An 11,067-nucleotide genomic window follows, 5' to 3' on the forward strand; every position below is an offset into this window, starting at 1 on the left:
TCTTAATTTTCTTATTCTTCCACAACAAAGCTGGAGTTTGCTCAGTGAGGGAGCTCTGGTGGGAAAAGAATGCGGACAGAGGAGAAATGGATGTGAAATATGGGGTAGCAATCAGACAATAAGTGTTTGCTTTTTACTGTTTTAAGGCATGTGTGCCATAATAGCTGAAAATAGTGCTATCCCCTAAAGCAGACTTCTTGATTTCTCTTAGGTTTTTTTTTTTGCTTGGTTACATGATTATTTTTTCCAGAGAGGTTTTAGCTAGTTTTTCAAAAACTAAAAATAGAGGTCTGGATTTAGAGGTTATTCTGACTTTTCCTATTCCTGGTTTATAGGACTTTATTTTTTTTTTCAAATCTTATGTTACTCTCTTTGAGCAAAGCAAAGGCTCATTATGCAACAAGGATCTCTTGTTTTTAGAGAATATTGTGACTGAGTTAAATTTGATTCCTATTGTGCTGTTTTTGGAAAGATGATGGGAGCTGCAGATTTTTTTTTTAACAAAGGCATAAACAGATATGCCCTGCCCACTTGCAGAGGCTGCCTTAAATCAGGTAGCTCACAGTCAGATGAAAAATCTTGCATGTACTACTAAACCAGCTGTATTTTATGTAGATGATCCTTCAACATATTGCCCTGAGAACGTTTGCTTAATATACTGGGGTTTTAAATATTAAAAAAAAAAAATTAAGGCTTTTGCTTGCTGATATTCATGAGCCCTGTGACCGAGGAAAAACTGACATTAAGAAAAGGCCACAGTGGAACTTGAGTATTAATGTGAAAGTAGCAAATAGTTTTTAAAAAAACTTATATAAAGGAGAAATTTAAGGGGAAAACAGTGATAGTTCATTGTGGTTTTCAATATTTTCTTAAGCAAATGTTTACCTCTCATGGGCTGAACTAGTTTGTTTTTGAAGTCCTGTAACCTTGTACAGTGAGGGAGCCAAGTGATGTTACCACAAACTGCACTGCAATTCATCTGTGTTTAATACACTGCTTTAGGCAGCATTAAATTTGTGCTTTCAGATATCTAAGCACAAAGTTTTACTATTAATGAGTTGTATGCACCAAACCCAGAGTAAAAACTGGTTTTAAATTTTTCAAGCATGGATGATGACATGGATTTTATGTCAACCAGACTTCTGCTCTTATTCTCTTACAAGTATAAGCTGCAGTATAAAATATTTTTATAACAAAACCATCTGGTTCTTGTAACTGAATTAGTCATTTAGGTTGGAAAATACCTCTGAGATCATTAAGACCAACCATTAACCCAGCACTACCAAGTCCACCATGTCCCCTAGTGCCACATCTACAGCTCTTTTAAACACTTCCAGGGGTGTGACCCAACCACCTTCATGTTCCAGTGCCTGACCACCCTTTCAGTGAGAAATTTTTTCCTCATATCCAATCTAAACCTCCCTTGGCACAGCTTGAGGCTGTTTGCTCTTGTCCTGTCCCTTGTTCCCTGGGAGCAGAGCCTGACCCCCATGTGGCTACATCCTCCTGTCAGGGAGTTGTTGGAAGTGGTAAGGTCCCTCCTGAGCCTCCTCCAGGCTGAGCCCCCAGAGCTCCCTCAGCTGCTCCTCATAGGACTTGTGCTCCAGACCCTTGCCCAGCTCCGTTCCCTTCTCTGGACACCCTCCAGCCCCTCAATGTCCTTGTAGTGAGGGGCCCAGAACTGGACACAGGATTTGAGGTGTGGCCTCACCAGTGCCCAGCACAGGGGGACAATCCCTGCCCTGGTCCTGCTGCCACACTATTCCTGATCCAGGCCAGGATGCCCTTGGCCTTCTTGCCCACCTGGGCACACATTGGCTCACGTTCAGCCTCTGCCAACCAATTTGTGGCTTTACTTGTGCACAGTTTGGCTCTAATACTAATTTCAGTTTACTGGCGTAGTATTTAGTATTTAAATTTGCATGACACCAAAACTTCCATGCTGGTTATTTTTAGCTCCCTCTCTGTTAGAGACAAGTCACTGATGTTGCCACACTGATTTAGAAATGGGAGCATGTCCACAGTCACAAATCAGCTGCTTTAAATGAGAGTATTTTGAGCTGCATTTGGTGATTGTGTAGGCTTCATTCCTGTGTGTGCTGATAATGAGCTGAGTTCTTCTCTAGACAAGTGATGCAAATTCATGAAATTAGTCATTGGAGGTATTCCAGCTGCTCTTCTCTTTAAGGGAGAACCTGCTCTTGGAACCTGCAGAGTTTGAGGAGTATTGCTTGCAAGTCCCATCGGACTGTGTGTATAAACCTATCCATAATTGCACATGTGCACACATTATTTTTTCAAACTCTGATTGCACTAACTCCTTAGTTTAACACCAATGACTTCAGCTAAGCATGCTTTTTCATAGTGTTTAAACAACTGAGACATTCATTTTACCCTGCAGGCTATTTTGGGAACAGAGCAAGTACAGATACAGATTCTTATGATTTTTCTTCAACAGTTTTATCAAATCAGCTGCTAAGGGAAGCAATGCAGAAAATCAATAAACTAACACTATTTCAGAGTATGAAATGAAATGAAAAAAAATGTCTGCAGCTAAATATATTTTTCCACAGGAAAAACAGTATTTTAGTTGCTAAAAATGGCTTAACTGCTCTCAAATAGAGTGTAGATATCTAGGAAAACAGAGAAGTAGTAATTTGAATTTCAATATAATTTACTACCTGATCAGCCTTTAAGGATAATGGAATTTACAAGGATAATAAAAATTTCTGTCAAAAGGAAAAGCCAAAGGAAGGCTTTGCATTAGAGCAAAACACCTTTTCACTCCCATACTTCATTGTTTTCCTGTTCTGAGACTGTGTGAGGTTATCTCCCGACTTAACCTGGCTGGACAACAAGCATACATGGCTAAATCTATTCTGCAAAGTAAATATAACATAGTAGCTCTAGTAGAGAAAAACAACTAAAGAATCTGTTTTCTCTTGATTTTTAGGGCTGAGGAAAATATCTGTTCCTGTTGTATAGTTTTGTGAAATTAATTGATTGAAGGCATGCTAAAAGAGAATACTTGTTTGATAATTATGTGGAGTGTTCTTTTAGGCATTTCAATATTTACAGCAGGCCTATTTGCTGGATAGATTTAGAAGTTTTGTTACAACTCTGAAAGATATAACTTTTTTCCCAAATATAATTACTAAATCATGAAGTGCTTTTCTAGCAAAGGGTTGGCTGTGAACTCAAACTCCCCACAGATAATATCTTTTTTGGAAAGTCTGAATGAGTTTTATGAACCTGTGCTGTAGCAGCCTCTGACTTTGTTCCTGTGAGATACATCAGAACACCAAGATAGTACTGTCCCACAGGTTTAACTTTGGAGAAGAGATGCTTTCAGATTGCTGTGGTGTGTCACTTTGAAACAAAATACACCTCAGCTCAGGGCTAACTTTAAAATGCAAGTGAACTGCTTCACTGACTCCAAATTTTGTTGTTTTCAGGGTCTTTGTGATGAACTTGCTCTGGTTGATGTTGTGGAAGACAGACTAAAAGGAGAAATGATGGACCTACAGCATGGGAGCTTGTTCCTTCACACTCACAAGATTGTGGCAGACAAAGGTGAACCTTTAATACTGACATTCTATGACTTTGCTTGATAGTGGAGAATTAGTTGTGTAATCCTAAAGAATTCAAAGAATTTGGCATTGAAAAAGTGTATGAATTGGGGTGAGAGTTTGGATGAACACCATAGCAGTGGGAGTAGTTTTTAATCTGGGCTTTCTCTTACATCTCTAATGGCCACTTTACAGTTTGGAGCTTGTTTAGTAAAACTGATTTTAATGAAGCTATAGTACCTCTTTGTAGAAGAAATAATGTGATTTGGAAAGTGGAAGTGAGATTTGGGTGGTTGAAGGTGCTCTCCAGACCCATATATGTTGATACCTAAATTGGACAATGTTAAAGAGGTGGTACTGGATTTAATATTGATGTCTCCTGGTTTTGGGTTTGAATGGAATGCACAGTGGAGAAGCTGCCTGTAACACTGTATGAACACAGTGCTGTTGAAATGAGTGACAAGTGTATTTAACACATTCTGTATCTCCCCCCCTGTGCTCTGGTGTAGATTACAAGGTGACAGCCAACTCCAAGATCGTGATCCTGACTGCGGGCGTTCGTCAGCAAGAGGGGGAGAGTCGCCTCAACCTGGTCCAGAGGAATGTGAACGTCTTCAAATTCATCGTTCCTCAGGTTGTGAAGCACAGCCCCAACTGCATCATCATCGTGGTTTCCAATCCAGGCAAGGCAGTCTTTTCTGAAACCCTTAAAACTTCGGTTTGATAAAACACAACATTCATTCTCTGACAGTCTTTTCAAATACAAATTGAAGGTTAATAGCTTTTTGTGGACATCTGCCAGGTAGTGGCCAACAACAGAATACAAACAAATATCCTGTACATTCTGCTGCTCTCTTTATCCAGAACTTGTCATGGTGTCCTTATCTTAAAAGAATGCTTTATGGTAAATACTTCAGTTCTTTACATACTTTGGCTTAAGCAGTTGGTAGTTTAAAACTTTTATTTCTAAAGGATAACTTTTGTGTCTGGATGCAATACAGCCACTTTTCAGGATGAAGAACTTGTCCTATATTCTATATTTTCAGGAAAAAGAATTTGATGCTGAAGCCTATGGTGGAACAAGGGCTAACTGTAGTACAACTGTAGTGCAGTTGGATTAGAAAAGACTTAGTTATAACTGATTACACATATTTGTGTGCTCACTTGCAAGTACCTCATTGCACTGAGGCAATTGGATATTTGGATGTCCAAAGCTAACTGTAAACATTCTGATGTGCTTTGTGGGGTGTCCCTGTAGGGTTGTCTTTGCTTGACTCAACATCTGAGTGAGGCCAGCGCTACAGGACCCTGGTGGTGAAGTAACACTGCTTTTAGAGAGAACTTTACAGAGTGGAAACAGTGCATGCAAAGCTGGCAGCTCAACTGGGGGTTGAGTAATTAGCTGGTGTTCAATTACTCCTACTGAATACCAGTGTTCTGAGCAAGTGCCTACTGTGCAAGTACAATAACTTAGGGCAGTTTTAAACACTTATCAAAAAATCAAATTGTGACAAAGATCAACTTGTTCTTGTTCTAGCAGGGCCGGATTCAATCTATAGACTTCTCTCCAGTGGAGCAGCTGCTGGAGGAGAATTGCATGTTGCTTTTGCAGAATTATTTTTATAACCCTTTGTTTTCTCAATGTGTGGAGTTTTGTCCACTAGTCTTATATAGTGGAAGTTATTGTGAGCTCATTAGAAGGGACTTTAGTGACTTGGAAAGCCAGACAGCCTGGAGCTCATGGACAGGGAGGTGCTCTGTAGTCTGTACAAGTTACTGTGATCCTGGCAGGAACAGCCCCAGCTGAAGCTATGGGAAGAAAGCTGTGCCTGATGAACATGTCAAGGAGGTGTGAACTGTGCTGAGATGATGTGCTTTTTGTGCCTGAGCAGAGCAAATGATGTATTTCAGATCTGTATGCACAAATGTGTTCCCTCCTGAGAACTGGCTGGCTCCTGATTGTTGGAGTCATAATTAACTGCAGCCTGTTTATTATTGTTGCTTTGACCTGTTGATTAGAGGTTTTCTCTTTACTCACATCCTTCTGTCTGCCCCACCTAGCTTTGTGTTTTTTCTAAAGCTTTGTTTTTGGAGACATGCAACTAAAGCATATTGGTAGTAAATGCAGAAACTGCTTAATGCACAAATCAAGAAGTTGAACTGAAGTAATTACCAACTACAAAGAGTGTGCAAATCTCAAACTTTTCACTGTGAATTGTTTTACCTGTTGTTGTGATGATGAACTAGAAGGTAATATTACTTCAGGAAATTACTTGAGTGTTTTAGCCACATGAGATCAGTCCCAGTTCTGAGTGCCCTGGGGGTTTAACTGTGACAAAAAAATGTGTAGGAATCTAATCTCCAAAGATCTTACTCAAATTTTTTTAGGACCTATCAAGCTACTGTTCAAAAAATCTCAAGCAGTGCATTAATTTTAAATCCCCCAAATAGTCAGACCCAAAATACTTTGACCAATGAGCACAGCTGTGTTTTGAGCCCTCCTGATTGCCCTACTACTTGCAGTAAAGTAATTGCTGGAGCATTCTTGATGTGAGTGGTTTAATTTACTGTGCATGTTTTTCCTTGCAGTGGATATCTTGACCTATGTCACATGGAAGCTGAGTGGCCTGCCAAAAAACCGTGTGATTGGAAGTGGCTGCAACCTCGACACGGCCAGATTTCGCTATCTGATGTCCGAGAGGCTTGGGATTCATCCAAGCAGCTGCCATGGCTGGATCTTGGGAGAGCACGGTGATTCCAGTGGTAAGGAGCAATTCTGACCTCTTTGGGAACAAGCAGTAGAGTGTTAGAGGTTGAGGTCTAAGGGTGTTACAAAACTGAAGGAACAGATGCAGCTCCGCTCGAGTTACTGGCACTTAGCTGTGGTTTTATGAAGATTTGAGTTGAGACAAGTCCAGGAAATGAGAGAATTGGGATTGTTCAGCCTGGAGAAGAGAAAGCTTCAGGATCACCCAACTGTGGCCTTCCAGTACCTGAAGGGAGCCTACAGGATAGGTAGAGAGAGGCTACTTACAAGGGCCTGGAGTGACAGGACAAGGGGGAATGGCTTCAAACTGCCAGAGAGTAGGGTTAGATTGGATATTGGGAAGAAATTCTTCCCTGTGAGGGTGGTGAGGCCCTGGCACAGGTTGCCCAGAGAAGCCATGGCTGCCTCATTGCAGGGGATTGGAATGAGATGATCTTTAAAGTCCTTTCCAACCCAAACCATCCTGTGATCCTGTGAAATGTAGCTGCACATATTTAGTAATTAAACCCTTAACTGAAAAGGCCCATTTTGTGAGCTCAAGTTGTGTCCTAAAGGCTACAGCTTAGTACTTTTCTTTATCCTCAGTTTTTGGAGTACCATAACAGCCTGTAGCATAGTTCTCCTCTGAAAGCAGTGTCAGCTCCTTTTAAGTCAAAGGCAGAGCTTGTTAGAGGTAACAGAAAACTTGGCAATCCAGGCTCAGGCTAACAAAATTATCCCTTACCTTATTTCTTAACTTTTCTCTGTGATATTTAAAAGATGGTTTCAAACACATATAAAATCAAAGAAACACATCTGTCTTAATTCAGCTCATGTATTTAAAGTCTGAAATGATGCAGCAGAATATGTGTGTGCATTGGTACTGCTTCATATATTCTAGGGGAGCCACCTCTTCAGTGTCCCATTGCATTTGATCAGCCCTACCCTAGTGAAAGCACAGTTTGGCTGAGCTTACACAGAGCTCATCCTGCATCAGTTTTTGCTTTGAAGTAACTCAGAATTCCTAGTTACTTCACAGGAACAGAGGATGAACCTGCCTGTAAGCTTCCAGTATGAAGAGAGGTGCAAATTCCTCTCTTGATATTTTTAGTTTGTATATTGCTACCCTCTTACTTATGTAAATAAGAACAGGTTTCTTGAAGGCTGAACCTAACACTGATTAGTGAAACAGCAAATACATCCTTGCTGCAGTTTTGAGCAGAATGAGTTTTAAAAGGCTGAACAGCTAAGATGTGCCTTTTTGATAGAATTTGAGGTTTCTGACTTCAGAGAGGGCTGTCTGCACCTTCCAAGGTCTCAAAGTTCTGCTGTCGTGTGTTACAATCAACACGTTAAAGTGCCAGTACTAAAATAGTCTCACAATTGACACCCAGAGTTGTCAGCATTAACTGCAGCTAAATGAAAACTGCAAATCTGCCTCAAACATTATTGTGGTTCTGGCTGCTGCTACTTATGGTTCCAATTGTTTTAGGTAGGAAAAAGTGAATGGGGAGTTGCAAAGTGCTATTGAAACTTCTGTCCTCCCTCTGTTCCAGTGGCTGTTTGGAGCGGAATTAACGTGGCAGGGGTTTGTCTCCAGCAGCTGAATCCTGCCATGGGAACTGACAAAGACCCTGAGAACTGGAAGGAGGTCCACAAGAAAGTGGTTGACAGGTACAATGACCTGAGGAATAACACGGATATATGTGATGCTGAAAATAGCTTGTCTGCACAGTCTCTCCATTGTGCTGCAGCTTTCATGCCCTTTTATTTAGAGGGCTGCATGGATAAGTGGGACTGCTGGTTTAAACACAAAAATGCAGGATTTCAGCTGGTTATTTCATTATCCTGCAGCCAGACAAGCTGTTGCATAACATGCCCACTGAAGTACTGCAGAGCTTAGAGCTGTGTGTACTTGTTTTCTCTCATGGAGCTTCAAAGGGCACAAGACAGGGAAGGGCAGTGTGTTTCTGTGAGCAGTTGGAATGGGGGGAAATTTTGTTCATTGATGCAGGAAGATTTGTTCACATGTTGCTAAATGACTTGTCTCACTTGTGATATGAGTGTACTCTCCTGCACTATCTCCAGATGTTGGCTAAAAACACCAGGGGGTGTGTGTAGGTAGTGCATGGCTTCGATTCTAAATGTTTATCTATTCCAAATGCACTCAGAATGATTGTGTCACTGACTGAAATTGAGAATTTATTAGGTGTAGGTGTGCTTTTCTACCTAACACTAAGAACTCTTCCTAGATGGAAGCTGATTTTCTTTTCAGCTAATCCTGTGAGAACAACAGGGATTCTTAATTATACATATGGGAATATGTATACTTTATCTTCTAATGCTGAAACACATCACTCTCCTACTTTGATATTTTAATTCCAAAACTTAGAAAGTGTTGCAGGAGTTTAATTTTTTTTTTTAAATGGGAAACTTTCACTCCTCTTAAGACTTGTAAGTCACAGAGTGTCTTGAAGACATCTTAGTGCAATTGTCTTTCCATGTTTCCTTAGTGCCTATGAGGTGATCAAACTGAAGGGATACACAAACTGGGCTATTGGCCTTAGTGTTGCTGACCTCTGTGAGACCATGCTGAAGAACTTGCACAGGATTCATTCCATCTCAACACTGGTAAAGGTAAGAAGTGGTGGCTGATTGGATGCTCTAGTTCATTTTGTTGTTATCACAAGCTAAGTAGTCTCGGTAAGCAAGGGGCTGAACAAAGGAAGCTTTGTAAAACACTACTTTGAATTTAAAATGGGAGCTTACTCTTGCCATTCCTTCTAGGCTGACCTCTTAGCCAACTCCTCTCACAAGTATGGAGCTGAAAATAAGTTCTCTGTGCTACCCTTTTGTAAAGTTTGCCATTTGTGGCATGCACATTCATTGGAAGGAGGTTTTGGTGTAAAACTGGAAAACTTCATGGAGGCCCAGCTGCAATTCCATGAACCACTGCCTAGCAAAAGTCCTGGGGGGAGAACTGTGTCCTTTTATAGCTGGTGTAACTGGCTGCATCTAGTCTGGACTAGCTCTGTAACCCCTGGTGCAGCAAGGACTCTGAGCAGGTTGAGCTTACTGATGCCTCTGTAGCAGGAAGGATGACCTGCCCTAATCTGCATCTGAGTCTTGTCAGCTACTTGCTGTATAGAAATAAAAGTGAGAGGTTTGAAGAGCTTTGAAGGTAGGGTTTCTGCAATCAGCCATCTTGGCACTGCCAGACATTTGGTCCAAAACAGCTCTATGCTGTTTATTTTCTCAAATACACTGAGACTGAAATTCTTCTGCAGGCTGTAAAATGGTAGTTTTTAGCTCTGCTCTCAGGAGGCTTCCTGTTCTATAAACTAAATGCACATCTGGGGTGATGGGCTCATATCTGATCTCTTTTGTCTGTGGCAGGGCATGTATGGCATTGAGAATGACGTCTTCTTGAGCCTGCCTTCTGTCCTAAGTGCCTCTGGATTGACAAGTGTCATCAACCAAAAGCTGAAGGACGATGAGGTGACTCAGCTGAGGAAGAGCGCGGATACCCTGTGGAACATCCAGAAGGATATCAAAGATCTGTAACTCATGAATGCCAGATTCCAGCCATAGAAAACCAGCATGTTGTGTGCAGATATGGGCTCTACTCACTCTCCATCTCTAAAGTTAACATTAAATGCTCTTCCAGACGGTTCATGGTAGCTAAACTTACGCTTGCTGTAACGCACAAACCTGACGAACAAATAAAGTAATTTTCAGGCATGTTTTGTTGTCCTAGTGACTTATTTTGAGTATATAATTATCTAGCTTACTCTGGCATCCTCCTTTAATGTTTGCCACAGACTTACATGGAAGTGTAAGACTTGGCATGTCTTTTCAGAAGGTTAGAAATAATGTAGTAATAGCCTGTGGTGGGATTTCACTGACACCACCTTAGTGGAAGCCTTTTCTCAGTCCAAGTGCTGGCTAAGTGTAGTTCTTGTTTCTGATAGAGTAATTCCTATTTTTTTTACTGATGGGCAGAAGAAATGGAATGGGGATTTGCCTCTGAGCTGCCTGCCAAAAATATGCCAACAATAAGATTATGCTGGCTGGCCTAGAAGAGTCTTGTAGATACTTCTCTCTCCTGGGTTAAATTCTTTGCCTGTTAATGATACCTAGTTTCTATAAAGTGGAAAAAACAGGATTATTTTGTATTTGATAACCGAAATTCAAGGAGATTTTTTGGCATTAGGCTGGAGTCCATGGTGATAGTCTTGTTTATTAAACAATTCAAGTTGGGTCTTCAATCTCTAAATTTCAGCATGATTTTTTGAAGTGCTCATATACATGGAGAACAGTTGTAAAAAAAAATAAAGCCCAAAGATTATTTCTTAATCACAATTATGGACATTAACCATAGAATAGCCTGTATTTTCTTGGCATGCCTAGAACTGATCACTCTAGATGTCCAGGGGACAAACAGTATTAAATCTATCTTAAATCATAATTCAGGGGCTTGCAAGATTTTTTTTCATAACAAATGGTCTGAGACTAAGATGGAGCAATTTAAAGGACTTTTCTATCTCCATTAAAATGCTTTGCATAGTGGACTAAAAAAACTTTATAAGCAAGTAGCCTAATTTTTGTCATTCCTTCGAAATAGGTCACACAAGTTTTGTTCTATTGCAAGATAACTTCTGTGATTTAGTAAGTATCATGTAAAGTATCATGGAGCTACTAAAATACCATGCACGGGATGTTGCTGACAGCATTACTTACAAAGGGTATCCC

At 40.6% G+C, this 11,067-nt stretch overlaps 1 protein-coding gene across 1 annotated transcript; it reads left to right on the forward strand.

The window, feature by feature from the left end:
• The first annotated feature begins 1,490 nt into the window (after positions 1-1,490).
• On the forward strand, positions 1,491-10,055 carry LDHB (lactate dehydrogenase B). Its single transcript, XM_029963965.1, has 7 exons — positions 1,491-1,529; positions 3,456-3,573; positions 4,079-4,252; positions 6,159-6,332; positions 7,872-7,989; positions 8,829-8,952; positions 9,712-10,055. The coding sequence occupies exons 1-7, from the start codon at positions 1,491-1,493 to the stop codon at positions 9,877-9,879; spliced, it is 915 nt and encodes a 304-aa protein (XP_029819825.1). The 3' UTR covers positions 9,880-10,055.
• The last annotated feature ends 1,012 nt before the right edge of the window (positions 10,056-11,067 follow it).

This window comes from Manacus vitellinus, unplaced genomic scaffold, assembly GCF_001715985.3.
Source record: "Manacus vitellinus isolate BGI_N305 unplaced genomic scaffold, ASM171598v3 scaffold_66_pilon, whole genome shotgun sequence".
Lineage (NCBI taxonomy): Eukaryota > Metazoa > Chordata > Aves > Passeriformes > Pipridae > Manacus > Manacus vitellinus.

Coding starts and splice junctions, on each gene's coding strand:
- LDHB (XM_029963965.1), top strand. CDS start 1,491: ATGTGGCTACATCCTCCTGTCAGGGAGTTGTTGGAAGTG. Junction 6,333..7,871: donor AGAGCACGGTGATTCCAGTG/GTAAGGAGCAAT, acceptor CCTCTGTTCCAG/TGGCTGTTTGGAGCGGAATT. Junction 8,953..9,711: donor CCATCTCAACACTGGTAAAG/GTAAGAAGTGGT, acceptor TGTCTGTGGCAG/GGCATGTATGGCATTGAGAA.